We start from the raw sequence: 21,545 nt of genomic DNA, 5'->3' as shown, positions 1-21,545 counted from the left end.
TTTTTCAGGCTATAGGGCCATGTTCTAGAGGCATTTCTCCTGACGTTTCGCCTTCATCTATGGCAAGCATCCTCAGAGGTAGTGAGGTCTAAAAAACCCACAAGAACTTAGCACCAATACTCTTTTCATTATTAGAGATATAACTGCGTTATTACTGCAAGTTGATGAGAGAAACTTTCCCTCTTTCGTGGTGTAATAACTTTAAAAGGTTATTTTTATATTTATGAAGGTATAGCCTCACTAAACGGAAGAGGAAAACATATATCTGTGTTGTCACGTGATATATTGTAATGTGCCGTGTGCTACTGCTTCATACTCTTGTGGATGCTGTGGTGACACTGATGTTCAAAATTTTGTCGCATAGGTACTAGACATGGTTAGGTTTGGTCGGAATCTTCATAATTCGGAATAAATTTGGAAAGATTTGCTTTTTGAAGCGATTTCAAAGTTTTTAAGGAAATCGGAAGTCCCTTTGCCCTTTTGAAGCTTTTTCCGCCATTTCTGTTACGAAGCAGTAAGCAAGTTGGGAATGATTCAGCGTTTCCCCGCTTCCATTCCCTGGCATCAGCTCAAGCCTGGGAAGCCTTTTTAAAGCAGAGTGGATGAATTTCCTCCCTCTCCTCTCCCCTCGCTTCTGTCTTGAACCTGGGAAGCGTTTTCAAAGAGAATGGATGAATTTCCTCCCTCTCCTCTCCCCTTGCTTCTGTCTGGATCCTGGGAAGCGTTTTAAAGCAGAGTGGATGAATTTCCTCCCTCTCCTCTCCCCTCGCTTCTGTCTTGAACCTGGGAAGCGTTTTCAAAGAGAATGGATGAATTTCCTCTCTCTCCTCTCCCCTTGCTTCTGTCTGGATCCTGGGAAGCGTTTTAAAGCAGAGTGGATGAATTTCCTCCCTCTCCTCTCCCCTCGTCTCTGTCTGGATCCTGGGAAGCATTTTAAAGCAGAGTGGATGAATTTCCTCCCTCTCCTCTCCCCTCGCTTCTGTCTTGAACCTGGGAAGCGTTTTCAAAGAGAATGGATGAATTTCCTCCCTCTCCTCTCCCCTCGTCTCTGTCTGGATCCTGGGAAGCGTTTTAAAGCAGAGTGGATGAATTTCCTCCCTCTCCTCTCCCCTCGCTTCTGTCTTGAACCTGGGAAGCGTTTTCAAAGAGAATGGATGAATTTCCTCCCTCTCCTCTCCCCTTGCTTCTGTCTGGATCCTGGGAAGCGTTTTAAAGCAGAGTGGATGAATTTCCTCCCTCTCCTCTCCCCTCGTCTCTGTCTGGATCCTGGGAAGCATTTTAAAGCAGACTGGATGAATTTCCTCCCTATCCTCTCCCCTCGCTTCTGTCTTGAGCCTGGGAAGCGTTTTCAAAGAGAATGGATGAATTTCCTCCCTCTCCTCTCCCCTCGCTTCTGTCTTGAGCCTGGGAAGCATTTTAAAACAGAGTGGATGAATTTCCTCCCTTTCCTCCCCCCTCACCTCTGTCTGCATCCTGGAAAGCATTTTAAAACAGAGTGGATTATTTTCCTCCCTTTGCTCCCCCGCTTCTGGAGTAAAACAACTATTTTCAAAGTAAAGACTACCCAACAAAACAGGAAATAACACTTTCAAACCATTAAGGAAAGGATTCAGAAGTCTCTGAAGTTTCGAAAAGTTTTGAACATTTTTTTCTGTGAAAATCGGAATTGACTTTAGAATCAAACCACCAGCAACCCCCTACATCCTAAACAAGTTTTGAACTTTTTTTTCATCAAACAAGCCTAATAGGTACCCTCCTTTCATGACAACTGTGTTATCTGTAAAAACAGTATGCCATCAGGATTGCAGCCTTTCCTTGTGCATCTGTGGAACCATTCCAAGATTATGACCTCCAGTAGCACCAAGACGTATCCTACACAATCTGCCTACCTCCAGCATTAACCTCATCCCTTTGCATTGTTTATTTTCTGAAAAATGTGAGAGGGGCAGGGCGGAGAGAGCATAAGTGAGCAGTCTCCCATCTGAGTAGAGCATCAGTCAAAAGTCAGTTAGGGTCCCTCCACATTTTTAGAGTCATGGTGCTATGAAAGAAAGCTCAGGCAACATCCCTACATGGATTGGGACACGAAGAAAGAAAGCCAGGAACTTCCGTCCTCTCTTTTGTGTTTCTCCTCCCTACCAATCCTATAGCAGTTTAGTAGGGCTGGGCAACCACGGAAAAATTTGTTTCTAAACTCAATTCGTTTTTTGGGGTTTTTTGCGTTTCGTTTTTTAAAAGAATTCTGAAATTTTTCTTTAAAAAAGTTCGATATTTACGAAATTTCGTAAATGTAAAAAAAATACGAAACGAATACAAATTGATTCGTTAATGGCGGATGCGACCGCGCAATACGCTAAAAAACCTCCAAATGGGACAGGGGGAACTTCTGAAGCTTCCCTCTCCCTCTGTTGTTGACTGTTGGTGTGATATTTATATTTTTTTCACTGATTATTAACGAACAGCAACTATAAAACTTGCCCCAGACATGCGGAAATAATAACGAAACGAATACGAAACGAATACATAACGAATACGAAGCAATTACGAAACGAATTGAAAAATTCGTTTTGTTTTTTAGATGCTCCTGAATGGTTCGTTATCGCTTCGTTATAAAAAATAACGAATTTTTAACGAATTACGAAATTATGAAACGAAACCGCCCAGCCCTCCAGTTTAGGTGTTTGCATCTAAATTTGGCATCATCACACATGGTATAAAGCCATTGTAACAACAGAGGTTCTGCAAATTGACTGGATCTACTATCCAAAATGTATGCCCACTAGGCATTCAGAATCACTGTAACGGGACAATTGAACTGTCACATAAAAAATCATAGTGTGACTGCAGTGGGAAAGGAGGTTAATAAATATTTTTTGTGTGTGTTACTAAAAATAATTGCTATTAAAATGTCTCCTGGAGCAACAACAGAAAAGTGACACTGTCATACAGTAAGCCTCAACAAAAGGTGCTCTTGCCCAGATACAATTGTGATTTCCCTACCTTATGCAGTAAGACTCTCAGGCTTGGTGTGATTGAGCCGGTCACTATCTTTCAGCTTAATCTATCTCTCAGAGATGTTTGGAAGATAACACTGGGTAGAAGAAAAGACAAAAGGTCAACTGATAAGCTCTCAAATAAAAGCAAAAACTAAGAAATAAACAAGAGGACAAATAAACACACCTGCTATATAAAGGCTCATTTTTTTCAATCTAAAATTATGTCAAAAGACAGTAGAATGTGGTCCAAATTAATAGAAGACAATGTACATTTGGCTCTTTCTAACCATAACTTGCTTGTTCAGTCATAGAAGAGTAAATGAGAGCTTGTTATTTATTTATTTATCGTGTCAGGAGCAGACTGAACAGTTGTGTTGCATTTTTTAACAAACAAACAAACAAACAAACAGGCAAACAAACAAACAGGCAAAATACAAACTTTGCAAGCTTGGTAGTTGATTTAATGTCCTTTGACCAGTATCTGGCCACTTGGAGTGCCTCTGGTGTTGCTGCAAGAAGGTCCTCCATTGTGTATGTGGCAGGGCTCAGGTTGCATTGCAACCGGTGGTCTGTAGTTTGCTCTTCATAGGGCTCAACTGTCTGGTGACAATAATCAGTGTCAATTTGAATTAAACTACAACATTCTTCTCAGCCATGAAAATAACTTCAATTTTTGATTTCCTAAATCGAAGATTAGGTTGGCCTTTCTGTTTGTTCTATTTCATTGACATTTGACTTCTGAGTTAAATCATATGTAGTTGTAATAATTGGTTTTACCTATTCAATTGACCTTTGACTTTTGAATTGAAGCACGTGTAGTTTTAATCATGACCAAATGAGGAACAGTGACTTGGGGCTCCTAAAATAATGGCTACTTTTTAAATTGCTAATATAAGCTTCTTGACCCGTAAAAATCAACCATCTACATTGGAAATTTAATGAGCTCATTACAATGTTGTATGAGCTCAGCAATGACCATTAAACGAGTGACAAAGAAAAAAAATGCAGAGAGGCTGGAATAAATTATGTACTAAACGTTTTCTTAAAAAGCAACTATTGTAAATGCGAGCGTTTTCAACCTTAGCAAGTGCAGTTGGTCAGCACCTAGGGCTGAATGGCTTACTTGGTACATAAGTGATGCAAACACATTGATTTTTTTGCTTACATCTCTTAATATCTTGAACTCTTTTGTATATTTCTTTATGGATGGATCTACCTGGCCCCCAAACCTGGGGCCAATCTAGCTTGTTGGACACCGGATTAGCTCTGGACATTTTTGGAAAGTTTTAGCTACTGATGTAATATGATTTTATTTTACAGATTTTGCATTTTTCTATTTTATTATAATATAAACTGAGTTAGAATGGCCTTGGCCTTCCAGCTTAGAAATGCTTAAAACAAAAATAACAACAAAAGATCTTTTTATTTCAACCAGTACTGCAATACGGGTTTTGTGTGTTTGTGAGTGTGCGTGTAACGTTTTGCTTCCCAATGAGAAGGAAAAAAAGTAAATATATTTGTTGATAGCCAATACTCCAGAGGACAGGAGCAGGATTCAAAACGATCTTGACAGATTAGAGAGATGGGCCAAAACTAACAAAATGAAGTTAAACAGGGACAAATGCAAGATACTCCACTTTGGCAGGAAAAACGAAATGCAAAGATACAGAATGGGGGACAATGCCTGGCTCGAGAGCAGTACGTGTGAAAAAGATCTTGGAGTCCACGTGGACAACAAGTTAAACATGAGCCAGCAATGTGATGCGGTGGCAAAAAAAGCCAATGGGATTTTGGCCTGCATCAATAGGAGCATAGTGTCTAGATCTAAGGAAGTAATGCTACCCCTCTATTCTGCTTTGGTTAGACCACACCTGGAATATTGTGTCCAATTCTGGGCACCACAATTCAAGAGAGATATTGACAAGCTGGAAAGTGTCCAGTGGAGTGCAACTAAAATGATCAAGGGTCTGGAGAACAAGCCCTATGAGGAGCGGCTTAGGGAACTGGGCATGTTTAGCCTGAAGAAGAGAAGGCTGAGAGGAGATATGATAGCCATGTATAAATATGTGAGAGGAAGCCACAGGGAGGAGGGAGCAAGCTTGTTTTCTGCTTCCTTGGAGACTAGGACGTGGAACAATGGCTTCAAACTACAAGAGAGGAGATTCCATCTGAACATGAGGAAGAACTTCCTGACTGTGAGAGCCGTTCAGCAGTGGAACTCTCTGCCCCGGAGTGTGGTAGAGGCTCCTTCTTTGGAAGCTTTTAAGTAGAGGCTGGATGGCCATTTGTCAGGGGTGATTTGAATGCAATATTCTTGCTTCTTGGCAGGGGGTTGGACTGGATGGCCCATGAGGTCTCTTCCAACTCTTTGATTCTATGATTCTATGATTCTATTTGTTGATAATGTGCTGAATAAGTACAGTAATTTAAACTTAAGAGACAGTATGAAAAAGTTGACAATATAAATTTAATTTAATTAAGTTGATTTAAAATATGGAATGGGTCAATAAAGGGTCCAAAGGGATGGGGTCGGTGTTGAGAGATTGGGGGGGGAGGGGAAGTTTGTTGACTTCCGAATCTCCTTCTCCACGTCATGCGTTTCTTATTCTTAGTATGATTCTCTTCTTGTGGTTTCTCCCTTCTTCGTATATTTTGTTTCCTTCTGCCTTCTTCTTATTGTTTAGGTAAGCCTTTTACTCATCTTATAAATTATTTTTAAAGTCGTCGAATGGAATCCAATCGGTTCTCTTGACTGGTCGTCCTTGTGGATCTTTCAAAGAATATGTTAAAATGTCCATTTCTTTTATCTCACTAACCTTATTTAACCATTCTTCTCTTATTGGGATTTCTTTTAATTTTGATTTTTTAGAAAAGGTCATTCTCCTTTTTTCTTTTTTTCTTTCTTCTTTTTCTTCTCTTTCGCTTTCTTCTCTCTCGCTCATCCCTTCTTTTTTTCCTTTTAGTATAATGCCCTTACCCCACCTTACCTCTAGTCCCGATTCCACCCCTTTACCCTAACACTTACTTCCCCTAAGCCAATACTCCAGAGGACAGGAGCAGGATTCAAAATGATCTTGACAGATTAGAGAGATGGACCAAAACTAACAAAATGAAGTTCAACAGTGACAAATGCAAGATACTCCACTTTGGCAGGAAAAATGAAATGCAAAGATACAGAATGGGGGACAATGCCTGGCTCGAGAGCAGTACGTGTGAAAACGATCTTGGGGTCCTCGTGGACAACAAGTTAAACATAAGCCAATAATATGATGTGGCGGCAAAAAAAGCCAATGGGATTTTAGCCTGCATCAATAGGAGCATAGTGTCTAGACCTAGGGAAGTAATGCTACCCCTCTATTCTGCCTTGGTTAGACCACACCTGGAATATTGTGTCCAATTCTGGGCACCACAATTCAAGAGAGATATTGACCAGCTGAGAGGAGACATGATAGCCATTTTGTTGCTCTTAAATTGTTTTTAAATTGCGTTAGATTTTAGCCTGTTCTTGTAAGCCGCTCCGAGCCCCAGGGGAGTGGCGGCATATAAGTTTGAATTATAAATTAATAAATGTATAAATATGTGAGGGGAAGTCACAGAGAGGAGGGAGCAAGCTTGTTTTCTGCTGCCCTGGAGACTAGGATGCGGAACAACTGCTTCAAACTACAAGAAAGGAAATTCCATCTGAACATGAGGAAGAACTTTCTGACTGTGAGAGCTGTTCAGCAGTGGAACTCTGCCCCGGAGTGTGGTGGAGGCTCTTTCTTTGGAAGCTTTTAAACAGAGGCTGGATGGCCCTCTGTCAGGGGTGCTTTGAATGCAATATTCCTGCTTCTTGGCAGGGGGTTGGACTGGATGGCCCATGACGTCTCTTCCAACTCTATGATTCTATGATTCTATATTTGCAACAACTCGTAGAAGTATTTGTCTGTGTATAAAATTATAATGCTACTATATGTCCTTACTATGACCTTACTATTTGCTGTAATTATAAATATAATAGATTGCCTAACAATCTATCAGTGGACCTTCTTGGAAAGGTAGATGTTCTTTTGTTTGATCATGTTAGAGAACTCAGGTTCCCTGACAGAATGAATGGTGGGAAATATAAAATGAATAATTGAGAAACACTGTCCCAGAGCATTAGGACTATAGCAAGCAGTGGCAGTAAACGACATTTCTAGTATAAATGTATACTACAGTGTGATTTTTTTTTCTAATTGTGAGACTGCCAGAGTGATTTATTAAGATAAATATTGTATTGTCAAAGGCTTTCATGGCCGGAATCACTGGGTTGTTTTAGATTTTTTTGGGCTAATATGGCCATGTCCTAGAGGCATTCTCTCCTGACATTTCGCCTCCATCTATGGCAAGCATCCTCAGAGGTAGTGAGGAACCAAGATAAATATTCTTTTATATGTTTATTTGCCAGCTAGAAATGTGTTTCTGATTTCTAACTCTAAACCATTTTGTTCTTTGACAGTCTTCCATCTGTCCCATAAAGTCACCACTGTGGTTCCAGAGAGTGTTCTGCTCATTATCCTTGGCCTTCTCCTGGGTGGCATCGTGCTTGCAGCTGACCATATCGCCTCCTTCACCCTTACACCAAATGTCTTTTTCTTCTACCTGCTGCCACCCATCGTCTTAGATGCAGGATACTTCATGCCAAACCGACTCTTCTTCGGCAACCTGGGCACAATTCTTCTCTATGCTGTGGTTGGGACCATCTGGAATGCTGCCACCACAGGCCTTTCTCTGTACGGAGTGTATCTCAGCGGAATAATGGGTAAGACAAATTACTAGCTGATGGCTCATCCTTCATTTGGCCAGGAACAGGGCCGTAGCCAGAAAATATTTTCGGGGAGGGTTGAAAATTTCAGGGGGGGGGGGGTTGAAACCTGCCTCCTAGGTCACACTGAAGCAAAGAGCACAGCAGGGGGCAGAGCAGCCTTCAATAGCCTGCAGCTCAACTCCTGTCAACCACCTCCACCAAGTCTGGCCTCCTTAATGAGAGCATTCAACACATACCCACCCAACTTGGTTGCTTCACTACATCGGCTATTGTTGCAAGTAATGACAGTGTGAATAAATTGTCAATATTTGCTTGAGATAGTGCTTACAGTTCTGGAGGGACTCTTAATTTTTTGCATCTCATAGACTTAGCATGGGGATTTGGTTAACCAGTTAAAATTCATAAGTAAACCAGGTTTTTTAAAAAAATCTGAAACATTTCGGGGGGGGGGGTTGAACCCCTAAAACCACCCCCTCGCTACAGGCCTGGCCAGGAATATCTTTTCACATCAGGTCTGCTCTACCTCAGAGGGTCATTGTTGGAACAAGCAACCACTCATATTAATTCAGTTTCAGATGAACTCTTTTGTGTGTAGTTTTCTTCTGACAAGGTCGTATCTAATTCCTCCCCCCCCCCCCAACTTTTCTAGAGTAATGTGCTCTGTAATGCATCCTGGGAGCATCCCTGGGGTCCTTTTTGCATCCAAATACTGTATATACTCGAGCCAAAGTTATGTTGGGTGTTGATAGTTTTATTTCTTTGACCTCAGAAATTCTGCTAGATACAAGAAAATAGATATATTTATTTATTTATTAATCAATTTTATATACCGCCACTCCCCAAAGTCTCGGAGCGGTTCACAATATACACATGTAATACATAACATTAAAATCAAGGAAAAATTCGATCAGCAAGGTTCAAATGTTGTTCATCCAGCATATCTGTTGGTCGCTTAGAGATGTCATTTAAGAAGGGTGTTCAAAAAATGCACACAACCCTGAAACCCTAGAGTATCTCCAGAGCAGAGGGTCAGAGATGCTAGAGAATATGAAGAGACAATATAATGGTCATCTGAAAGCTGCCACATAGATATTGGAACAAAATTGTTCTCTGATACTCCAGAGTATAGAATCTAAACCGGAGGTCCTCAAACTAAGGCCTGAGGGGCGGATACGGCCCTCCAAGGTCATTTAGCTGGCCCTCGCTCAGGATCAACCTAAGTCTGAAACGACCTGAAAGCACACAATAGCAACCATCCTATCTCATCAGCCAAAATCAGGCCCACACTTCCCATTGAAATACTAATCTATATAAATAAAAATGTAATGTTCGTTTGTGGGATTAACATAATTCAAAAACCACTGGACGAATTGAGACCAAATTTGGACAAAATACACCTATCTGGCCAACAAGTGACCATCACTCATAAAAACACTGAAAAACACAGCGGAAGGGACTTAAAAAGTCAAAAAATAAAAAAAACATTATAACATATGCGCAAAACCACATATATATATACGCAAACACACATATACACAAATATATATACACACATATACACACGAAACACATATACACAGACTGGGCCACAGCAATGCGTGCAGGGGAACGGCTAGTAAGTTTATATTTGTTAAAATTGTTCTTCATTTTAATTGTATGCTTTTCAAGTGTCTTTTGCACTACAAATAGGATATGTGCAGTATGCATAGGAATTCATTCCTTTTTTTTGTTGTTTTTTTTTTCAAATTACAATCCAGCCCTCCAACAGTTTGAGGGGCTGTGACCTGGCCCTCTGTTTAAAAAGTTTGAGGACCTCTGATCTAAACCATCAGGTTCCGGTAAAAGAAACAGTGATCTGAACTATATTTTAAGAGAAACAGAACAGTGGTAGGAATAGAGTTTTTTGCATTAATGGGATGAATCTAGAATGTATCTGCATTGCAAAATTAATGCAGTGTGACACCAATTTAAATGGTATGTGTCACTGCTATGGAATCATAGGTTTTGTAGTTTCTTGAGGCACCAGAAGGCTCAAACCACAACTCCCGGGATTCCATAACATTGAGGCATAGCAGTTAAAGTGGCGTCATACTGCACTCATTCTACAGTGTAGACCAGGGGTCTACAAACGTTTTATACAGAGGGCCAGGTCACAGTCCTTCAAACTGTTGGAGTGCAAAAAAACACTTTAAAACAATACAATAATTAAAATGAAGAACAATTTTAATAAATATAAGCTTATTAGTATTTCAATGGGAAGTGTAGACCTGCTTTTGGCTGATGTGATAGGATTATTGTTGTTGTGTGCTTTCAAGTCGTTTCAGACTTAGGTTGACCCAAAGTGAGGGCCGAGTAAATGACCTTGGAGGGCCGTATCCAGCCCCCGGGGCTTTGTTTGAGGATCCCTGGTGTAGATGCATCTTTAGTCTGGAGTGTATCCAACCCTATGGTTCTGTGATTTGCACAGTAAACATCGAGAGTCTGAGAAAATGATAATCTTTGCATTTAAAAGAGGTTAAACTTCTCTGGTTACTTGTCAAGGTCTGGTTGCATAACCAAAGTTAGGTTTACTCTTGCTTCTAAAGTTACACTAAATCTAGGCTGCCATACTGGTAACATTAAAGATTTTCAAGCCTCTTGATGTTTGTGTTAAGATTTAATTTACAATAATTGTCCTGAAATTAACTGTGAAGGATTGCTGTTGCCTTCCTTTGTGAGCAGTCAAACAGTCACTGCCAGGAAGCCCTCTTAATTCTATACATTTTATGTGATACTAGCCGTCCCCTGCCACGCATTGCTGTGGCCCTCATGGGCGTTCTGTGTGGGAGGTTTGGCCCAATTCTATCAGTGGTGGGGTTCAGAATGCTCTGTGGTTGTAGGTGAACTATAAATCCCAACAAGTATAAGATCCCATATTACACCCATATCATCTATAAGATCCCATATTACACCGATTCTACAACAACTGCATTGGCTACCAATAGAACATTGGATCTCTTACAAGATACTGATCCTGACACTTAGAGCTCAAAATGGCCAAGGACCTTTATATCTTAGGGACCGCCTCATTCCTTTTTCCCATCAGTGGTTACTCCAATAGTGGTTACCTCGATTCACCCAAGAAAATCTCCTATACATACCAGGCCCTAGGGAGGTACACCTGGAAGCTACACGGCGTAGAGCTTTTTCGATCTATGCTCCAATTCTGTGGAACTCATTGCCTCCATAGATTAGACCAATGTCGGAGTTGCGACCTTTTGTAAAGGCGCTCAAGACTTGGCTGTTTGATTGTGCATTTAAGTAAAGTGATCAGATCTAATTTGCCAAATAGTCACTGTTGTATGTTTTTATGTTGAATTTTTTTATATTGTGTAAATGCTATTTTAAATTGTAAGTCGCTCGGAGCACCTTGGTGGAGAGCGACTAATTAAGAAATAAAGTGAAGTGAAGTGAAGTGAAGTGAACTCCCAAATGTCAAGTTTCTATTTCCCCCAAACTCCATCAGTGTTCACATTTGGGCATACTGAGTATTTGTGTGGGGTTTGGTCCAGATCAATCATTCTTTGAGTCCACAGTGATCTCTGGATGTAGGTGAACTACAACTCCAAAACCAAAATACACTGTCCACCAAACCATTCCAGTATTTTCTGTTGGTCATGGGAGAACTGTGTGCCAAGTTTGGTTCAATTCCATCGTTGGTGGGGTTCAGAATGCTCTTTGATTTTAGGTGAACTATAAATCCCAGCAACTACAACACCCAAATGACAAAATCATTTTTTTTTTTAGTGAAGGACATACATTGGGTTGATAGGTGTCTTGTGTCCAAATTTGATGTTCATTCGTCCAGTAGTGTTTGAGTTCTATTAATCCCACAAATGAACATTACATTTTTATTTATATAGATTCAAAATAGGCGAAAAAGCATCTTTGTCCTCATGTAGTCTAGGGGAAGAGTTACGCTCCAAACTCCAGAACTACTACCAAGAAGATTTCTCTTTTTTGCCAATGTGAAACAAATGTCTACCTTGTGATGCTTGGTGGTGCTATGTTAAATATATTGAACTAGAATGGAAGTGGGAAGAGGAGTGCTTCCTTGTTACCTCCTGCTTTTTTCTTTTATTTTCATTACTGGTGTCATTATTATTGCAGCCTTCAGGTCATCAGTAAAATAGAGATTTGCAAATTCTGGGAAATTGTGTTCTCTATTTAATTTTGTGATATTTCAGTTTGTGGGTGCAATTAGATGCAATAGAAAGAACACTGAAGCGACAATATTCCCATAAATATTAGCTTACTAGCTTCTTCAAGATTATAACAAGTACATAATTGGTAACCTATAAAAAGATAAATGGTCTGTAACAGTGATTGCTCTCCAAAAACAGGTCTTCCCTTCCCTTCTTTTGATAGATGCTTCCATTCCAATCTATTGAGTAAGTGCCTTTCTAAATTTTGCAATGAAGGGAAGACCATGGCATTGTGCTTTTTATATGGCCCCAGTTATTGTTTAATCTCATTTGGTTGAAAGTCAGCAGTTCAATAGATGTGGATGTCACGTTACAGAATTTGTTACAAAGAATTCACCACCATCAATATTCTAATAAAAACTAGCTAGGATTCTACATGTTTGTCTTACAAAGATCCGAATTATAAACAACTCATAGTTAAGAACGGGGGCGAGACAACAGGAAGTGAGAGAAATCTACCTCCAGGAAGGGAAATTCACCCCTGGAAGAGTTATCATGGGGAAAAGGTGTCTCCACTTAAGCTATATCGTCAATCCTTGTTTGCAGAACAAGCCATTTTTTTTCCAAAATTCAATTATCACCGTGACAGCAATTGAGGTGAAATCTTCTGAATAGGGGCACAGGCAGCAAAACACCATAGGGATATTAATTCTTCCTGCAGTCCAGACACCATTCCCACAGTTTTCTGGACTAAATTTGTCCGGAAAACTGTGGGAATACCCATCACTGTCTCCTAAAGCCTCCAAACCCCTTTGAAAAGTAAAGAAAAAGTACCTAGCCTCCAGTACACTCTTGGAGCAGCTCTCCCGACGCATAGAAATGAAATAGAAAGGAAATCCCCCCCCCCCGCTCTCCTGGCCCGTCATTTCTACGCGCCAGGAGAGCTGCTCCAAGAGTGATCAAGGGTCTGGAGAACAAGCCCTATGAGGAGCGGCTTAGGGAACTGGGCATGTTTAGCCTGAAGAAGAGAAGGCTGATAGGAGATATGATAGCCATGTATAAATATGTGAAAGGAAGCCACAGGGAGGAGGGAGCAAGCTTGTTTTCTGCTTCCTTGGAGACTAGGACGCAGAACAATGGCTTCAAACTACAAAGGAGGAGATTCCATCTGAACATTAGGAAGAACTTCCTGACTGTGAGAGCCGTTCAGCAGTGGAACTCTCTGCCCCGGAGTGTGGTGGAGGCTCCTTCTTTGGAAGCTTTTAAGCAGAGGCTGGATGGCCATTTGTCAGGGGTGATTTGAATGCAATATTCCTGCTTCTTGGCAGGGGGTTGGACTGGATGGCCCATGAGGTCTCTTCCAACTCTTTGATTCTATGATTCTATGAGTGTACTGGAGGCCAGGTAAGTTTATTTTACTTTTCAAAGAAGTCTGGGGGCTTCAGGAGAGGGGGGTAGGGCCTCCAGATGTTCTCGTGGGCCAATCCCACGAGAGCATCTGGACACCCACCCCAGAAATTGTGCACTTTTGGGGGGGGGGTGAACAGCCCCCCAGGAAGATCTCCTGCGATAAAGGCTTGTCTGGATCCGCCCTTAGATGAGCATAGATATAGCTCATTGTAAGCATGCCCAACCTCTTTCAAGGAATAGATTAATCTTTTTGTCATGTTTGGCTTGGTCTTTTAGGTGAACTTCAAAGTGGATGGCTGGATTTTCTCCTGTTCGGCAGTCTAATAGCTGCAGTAGACCCTGTTGCGGTGCTGGCTGTGTTCGAAGAAGTCCATGTCAATGATGTCCTCTTCATCATTGTTTTTGGAGAATCACTGCTTAACGATGCAGTAACTGTGGTATGATTCTCTTTGAAAATTAAGAGTCTGAATGAATAAGTGATGGAACTGTGTCAGTCAGAAATACACTGGGTACTCACATTGCAATTATTATTATTATAATTATCATCTTTGTTTCTATCCCTTTATGACTCAAGGCAGCTAACAAATAAGCATCTTTAATAAAAATGAAAATAAGACAGACACAAAATTTTTAAAAACCAATTAAATATTTATAGAAGTTAAAATTCAGTTGAAATACAAGAAATACCAATCCCATCAACCTCCCAAAATCCCACCTACAACTTCCCCAGCAACATCGTCCCCCAAATGCCTGACAGCAGATATATGTCTTGATTTGCCTGCAAAAAGCAACCAGGGACAGGGCCCTCCTGATGTCTCTTGGGAGGGAGTTCCAGAGTCTGAGAGCCACCACCAAAGGTGCTTCAGAGGGTGATGGGACAGAGAGAACACCCTCCCAAGAGAATCATACATTTCTACCAGATTTCTAGAGAGGTAAAATTCTTCAAATAGCCAGGACCTAAGCCATATAGAACTTCATAGATAAAAACTAGCACTTTGAATTGTGCCCAGAAACAGATTGACCACCGGTGGAGCTGCGCATTGTAGAAGCTGTACGTTCCCTGTAGCCAGCCCCAGTTGGCAACCTGTATTTTATTAGTTCTATATACATTTTGATTAATAGATCAAAACTGTGGCGCAGGTGGCTGAGTGTCAGCTGCATTAAGATCACTACCGACCAAAAGGTCATGAGTTTGAAGCCAGCCCGGGTTTGAGTGAGCTTCCAATTAATTGTGTAGCTTGTTGTTGACCTTTGCAACTCAAAAGACAGTTGCACCTGTCAAGTAGGAAAATTAGGTACCACCTATGTGTGGGGAGGCTAATTTAACTAATTTATGAGGCCATAAAAAAGACTCCAGCAAAGCATGTGGGGAATGCGGAAGTACTTCATCAGTGTCACAAATGGACGATGAAAGCAACAGCTCCCCTGGTGGCCAGGAAAGATAAATACCCTCTGACTGTCTGTCTATATCTGTTGTGTGTCTTTGGCATTGAATGTTTGCCATATATGTGTACATTGTAATCCGTCCTGAATCCCCTGCGGGGTGAGAAGGGTGGAATATAACTACTCTAAATAAATAAATTGATAGCTGATATTTCAGTCTTATCCAATTTCATAAAATGTTTTTTTTTCCCATTCAAAATCCATTCATGAAAACTTCTCTTTCTTTTCCTCTTAGGTGTTATACAATGTGTTTGACTCATTTGTTTCAATAGGAGCAGAAAATATAACAGCTGGAGACTGTATCAAAGGCATCGGTTAGTAGGCTTTTGTTATATTTTATTTTTATTTATTTTTTGTTGGAATGCTGTTCTAGCGATGCTTCATCCTTAGTTATGCTTGGTCTGCTTTATAGGGATTGTCGTTCATGAATACTGAGGATGCACACTTTTCCCACTTCTTTTCTAGGAGACCCTTTCTTAAACTTTGGGTCCCGAGGTCCTCTTAGCTCAATGTTGGGGTTCCATTTTTTTCCTGAATTTCTCCTAGTAGCTGTTTTTTTAGACATTTACACGAATCTGTGTGCAGTGGACTCTGTAAAAGATATGTCAGCTGTACTTCATAAAAAAGGAAAAGCTGTTGGAACACAGATGCCTTAGAGGGCCAGACTCAGAGTTCGTTCCAAAACAGAGTTTATTAAACAAAGGAAAAAGACTCAGAGACACTTAACTCAATGCCTCTGGTCAAAAACTCAAAGGTAGAACCAGTCCTGGTTTCAAAAGTTTAACCAAAGTAATAATCCGGATTATCCAGAGAAAAGAATTGGATTAAACAAAGTACTCAGAAAGTCACACAAAACGGCACAGCATGCAAATGGTTAGCAAAACAGAGAAGCCGCAGGGAAGAAAGCATAGTCAAGCGAAGTCCAGGGTCGTAGCAAGCAGAATCTGAAGTAGTGACGTTCCAAAGTCCACAGAAACAGCGTCAAAGTCAAACTGGTCCAAGGTCAAGGAAGGGGGAAATCCACACTCACGAGAATCCAAGCCGAGTTGAAAGAACACACGAGCAGGAGCAGCAACCTGCAGATCCCAAACCCAATGCAGAACACGGAACAGGCAGCGACAAGTCCAGACAGTACCCAATGCACGAACATATACCAACACCTTGCCTTCTGCAAAGATTCCCCATTTCAGAGCCCACTTTTATTAGATATCATCTTCACCAGAAGATGAGCTAACCACCGCCCCATGATTGCAGCTGCTCCCAACTCTTCACGTGAAGTCCCACGGACATCCCTCCCATCTTCTCCATCTCCTGTCAAGACTTAGATCCCCCCAAGACTGAGTTGGATTCCCCGATTGTCAGTCTTCCCTTCCAGAGCATCCCAGAGGTATCACTAGATGTTGGCTCTGCACAAACAGCTTGCACTTCCTTTACCTTAGTCCAATCCACAGTGTCATCCCCATTTTCCTCACTCTGTGACCCATCATCCCCAGAGAAACCCTCAAATGATTCCTCTTCTGTAGGTGCTGTAAGTATATCCCAAATCCTCTTTCTTTGTCGCTCCTTATCTGATTCCTACTCCCAAGTAACCCTCTTTGTTCCCCTATTCCCATCCATTGTATCTCCCTCCTCTCCTTCACTCATGGACCCTTTATCCTCAGAGAACCCCTCAAATGAGTCCTCATCTGTAGATCCTTTTCCTCTGTTGTTCCTCATCAGACTCCTGCTCACAAGTAACCCTTTTCCCGCTTCTGGCACCCATACTACTGCTTGCAACGTTACTTACAGGCTGTACTACAACAAAAGCAGTGTGTTTTGTACTACAACAAAAGCAGTATACCTTGCAAATGCTGATTTGTTATCAGTAAATGTTTGATTTTTATAGCTGTTTTATATACTAGGGTCATGTAAAAATTTCTCAGGCTGATAGAGGTCTAAAGTGGAAAAGTTTAAAAAGCCTTGATCTAGAACAGGATTCCACACTTTTTCTGCTTGCAGCCCCTTTCCTCCCAAGAAGTTTTTTTTTGTTGCATTGTCTTTATTTCCTAGTTTTCCATCTACAGTATTTTTGTTTTATAACATTGATTTTCTGACAGATTGTAGAAACAAATATTAAATTCAGTTGTTGAACCATTTTTAATTTGAATAGTTTTTTTCTTATACAGATTTTCTAGATTGCCTTTCTGTGCACTCCATTTTTCCTCTCTCTTCCTTCCATTCTTTTTATAGCAACTGCCTTAATTTGTTAATAGTCTTCTGATAAAAGCTTTTCTTGTGCCCCAGATTGTAACTGCTGACACGTCTGGTGTATTTTCTGACAGATTTTAGAAACAAATATTAAATTCAGTTGTTGAACCATTTTTAATTTGAATAGTTTTCTTCAGATTTTCTAGATTGCCTTTCTGTGCACTCCATTTTCCTCTCTCTTCCTTCCATTCTTTTTATAGTAACTGCCTTAATTTTCTAACAGTCTTCTGCTAAAAGCTTTCTTGTGCCCCAGATTATAACTGCTGACACGTCTGGTGTATTATAATAGAGGGAAATATCCTAAGTGCATCTTACTATTTTTGTATGACTTTTAAATTTCAGTGCACATCATAGAAAAGCAAGTATACACTGGCAGCTGCTCAATATTTAGAAGCTACACAGCATTTCAGAATTTTAAAATTAAACCTGCATGCTGTATGTTGCTTGTTTAATTTCATTTGTAATGGGATTCTTAGATTAGATCTGGAATGACCTATGGAGTTATGTATGCTAATGCCTGGATGTTCTCTTTTTGCTGCAAAGAATTACAGTTTTGGCTGGTGTTGTGGTACCTTCAATCTATTGTCTCCATATATAAGAGACTGATGTCCAGTGAGTTGTTGTTGTTCATTCGTTCAGTCACTTCCGACTCTTTGTGACCTCATGGACCATCCTATGCCAGAGCACCCTGTCGGCCGTCACCTCCCCCAGCTCCTTCAGAGTCAAGCCAGTCACTTCAAGGATGCCATCCATCCATCTTGCCCTTGGTTGGCCACTCTTCCTTTTTCCTTCCATTTTCCCCAGCATCATTGTCTTCTCTAAGCTTTCCTTTCTTCTCATGAGGTGGCCAAAGTACTTCATCTTTGCCTCTACTATCCTTCCCTCCAATGAGCAGTCAGGCTTTATTTCCTGAAGTATGGACTGGTTGGATCTTCTGGTGGTCCAAGGCACTCTCAGAACTTTCCTCCAACTCCACAGTTCAAAAGCATCTATCTTCCTTCACTCAGCCTTCCCTAAGGTCCAACTGTCACATCCGTAGGTGACTATGGGGAATACCATTGCTTTGACTATTCGGATCTTTATTGCCAGTGTGAATGTCTCTACTCTTCACTATTTTATCGAGATTGGACATTGCTCTCCACCAGTGAGTAGCATTATCCAAAGTCTAAATTCACTCCTTCCAGAATGGATACTATGGCTGCTGTTCAATTGATGGCATTCATATAGCAGTAAATGAACCCTAATGCCACCGGTGACACATTTTTATAATTGACAACTTTATTGTACAAAAATTGTGTTTTCCTCTTTAAATGCTCTGTAACACTGAGACTTGATGCAGCTCTGTCCCTCTCTGAGCTTAAAATGTTCCTTGTGAAAAGTAATTTGATTTGTTGTACCTTAAGGAACCAGTAGAACCAATTTATCATTGGCATCACCGGGGAGAGGGACGGTTGAAGTAATCCCAAACTACTTGTGAAATTCATTATATTTGGGCAGGAATGGGGACGTAATGGAGGGAATGTTATTGCTTATTTTAAATATACAAGTCGACAGCTTACTGGTTTGTGCATTGGATTATGAGTCTAGAGACCAGGGTCCAAATCTCCCCTTGACCATGGAAAGCCACTGGGTGATCTTAGGCAAGTCACACTCTTCTCTTACCCTCAGAGTAAAGCAAAGGTATCAATTCTCTTGAGTAGGGACTAGCTGAAATAGTACTACGTAGCAGCCCCTTACTTCCAAATCGCAACTGCTGCAAGAAGTAAAATTTTAATGATTTTATTTATCATGTCAGGAGCAACCAGACAGTTGTATTACATTTTTAACAAAACAACCAAACAGACAGACAAAACACAGAGTTTGCAAGCTTGGTAGTTGATTAAATCTCCTTTGACCAGTTGGAGTGCTTCTGGTGTTGCCGCAAGGAGTTCCTCCATTGTGCATGTGGCAGGGCTCAGGTTGCATTGCAGCAGGTGGTCAGTGGTTTGCTCTTCTCCACACTCGCATGTCATGGATTCCACTTTGTAGCTCCATTTCTTAAGGTTGGCTCTGCATCTCGTGGTGCCAGAGCGCAGTCTGTTCAGCGCCTTCCAAGTCGCCCAGTCTTCTGTGTGCCCAGGGGAGAGTCTTTCATTTGATATCAGCCATTGATTGAGGTTCTGGGTTTGAGCCTGCCACTTTTGGACTCTCGCTTGCTGGGGTGTTCCAGCATAATAAATGATGTAAACATTTATTACAATATCCAGCAAGAGCACTGTTTTTATGTCCTTATTATCTGCCTCACCGTAAATATTTACATTTCTAAGCTATGGTCCTCTTCTTTGTCCCTCCATTGTTCTGTTTGTTTATCCCTTTGTTATCATTGATATTATTAAACAGGGGCCCTTCCACACAGCTCTATATCCCAGAATATCAAGGCAGAAAATCCCGCAATATCTGAGTGTGGACTCAGATAACCCAGTTCAAAGCAGATATTGTGGGATTTTCTGCCTTGATATTCTGGGATACAGGGCTATGTGGAAGGGGCCCAAATCTGAAATCCTGCCTGCCAGCAGATGGGGAGGAATGTGGGCCAGCTGACCAATGGAGATAAAAGAAGGGGGGCACTGTCTATGGCCAATTTTGGAGCACTTAAAGAAGTAATCCCCATTTCAGTCAAATCTTACTGAATTTAGAAAGCCATTTCACCTGTGTGTGCTATGAATAACTCCAGTGTTGTACATTTTGTGCCGTTTGTTGGAAATGTAACAATCTTTTTATGTTTATATCCTTTCGAAGAGAGCCATAAAGACAGATAAGGGAAAATGTTTGCTCACTATTGCCAATGTGCAAAAGGCAGTAAGGTTACTGCCAAAGCCAGTGTTACATGTGTACATTTTGAATTTTTCTCTTTCTGATGCTCTGCAGAGGTACACGTGTTCTGCCACCTGAGAAGATTGAGACCCCATCTATGCTGCCTTATAATAGGGTTTCTGAATCCAGGTTATCTGCTTTGAACTGGATTATATAGCAGTGTAAACACAATCCAGTTCAAAGCAGATAATCTGGATTCAGAAACTGGATTCTGTGGCAGTGTGGATCCAGCCTGAGATTGCTTTTAATTGACACTATAAAAGGGTGAAAATCATATTGCCCTCTAGATAGTGTTGGACTGTAGCTTTGAACATTTCCCAGTTATAATGAAGGTGACATTGAAGGAAGATGTGTTATGGGAGGAGTATTTTTTCTATATGATATTGTAGTACTAGACATTGGTCTAGGGTGTATTGGCCTTCCCTAAATCCAGCTTGCTCATTGGTAAGTATGTTTTCTTGTTCCAGCCAGTCCTGGGATATCATATAACTGGATGTCTGGTTATAAAGTCCCTTGGGCCCCTTCCACACAACCCTATATCTCAGAATATCAAGGCAGAAATCCCACAATATTTGCTTTGAACAGAGGCCGGATCCAGACAGGCCTTTATCTCAGAAGCATCCAGGTTAAAAAAACACGGATGTTTCTGGGGGCCTGTCCACAGAAAACATGCACTTTCTGGGGTGGGTGTCTAGACGTTCTCTCAGGACTAGCCTTACCCCCAAGCCCACAGACCTCTTAGAAAACTAATAAAAACTTACATGTCCTCCATTAGAAGCCTCGGCCAGCTCTCTTGGCATGTAGAAATGACACGGCAGGAGAGCGGGGGAGGGGGGAGCAATGGAGGGCATATACGTTTTTAGTTTTCTAAGGAGTCTGGGGACCTGGGGGAGGGGTGGGTTACAGTTTACTAGGCTTATTTATGCTTGGACTGCAGTATTCTGCAGTCCAGACCCAGAAATAGATCTTCCAAGAAGGCGCTGAATAAATCCACTATCAAATTAATTCGCTATTTTCCTGGTTTGTAGTGAATTAATTCGGGACTTCCCAGACCGTTGTCTAGACAGTCTCTCATTTATTGCGGGAGTTCCTGCAATAATGGTCCTGTCTGGACAGGCCCAGAGTTATCTGATACTCACATAATGTGGGATTTTCTGCCTTTTCTGATCTAGGGCTGCCCCTTGGTTCCCCCCCCCCCCCCCCCTTAATCTCTAGATCTCCATCATGAGGTGTGTGACTTCTGAAATGGTTAACTTACTTTCCTTAATGTCAGTGTTCTCCTCTAGGTTCTTTGCCTGTTTTACTTTATGTGTCCTTGGATAGATGCAGAATGGGAAGTGCTTGACTATGTAGGGGAAGATGTTTGTGAGGATACCGATCTACCATGGGTTCTTATCATTAGCCACAGGCTCCTCATTCGCTGTATATCAGACTTAAGTGGGTCACACTTCTGTCTTCACTATACAGGAGACTCAAGCGGCTTACACTTAGTTTTGACCATGGACTCTAAAACATGAGCGCGCACACAAAGTCTGGGCATGGGACATGACTGCTCTAGAATGAGCTGGCAGCATCGGGCCAAGACTCCAAAGTAGTTGAGCCTTCTCAGAAAGCAGAAATATG

The 21,545-nt window shown here is 41.2% G+C and overlaps 1 protein-coding gene across 2 annotated transcripts in view; it reads left to right on the top strand.

Annotated features, from left to right (window-relative positions):
• Positions 1-21,545, top strand: part of SLC9A3 (solute carrier family 9 member A3) — a 96,304-nt gene that overhangs the window by 38,736 nt on the left and 36,023 nt on the right. For both annotated transcript variants that reach the window (XM_067470143.1, XM_060783321.2), the window contains exons 2-4: positions 7,477-7,779; positions 13,656-13,816; positions 15,058-15,136. In XM_067470143.1, coding sequence (XP_067326244.1) covers positions 7,477-7,779; positions 13,656-13,816; positions 15,058-15,136 — 543 coding nt within the window. The remainder of the gene's footprint in view (positions 1-7,476; positions 7,780-13,655; positions 13,817-15,057; positions 15,137-21,545) is intronic.

This window comes from Anolis sagrei, chromosome 6 (assembly GCF_037176765.1).
Source record: "Anolis sagrei isolate rAnoSag1 chromosome 6, rAnoSag1.mat, whole genome shotgun sequence".
Classification (NCBI taxonomy): domain Eukaryota; kingdom Metazoa; phylum Chordata; class Lepidosauria; order Squamata; family Dactyloidae; genus Anolis; species Anolis sagrei.
Note: the sequence above shows the minus strand (reverse complement) of the source record. Positions and strands in the feature narration are given on the sequence as shown.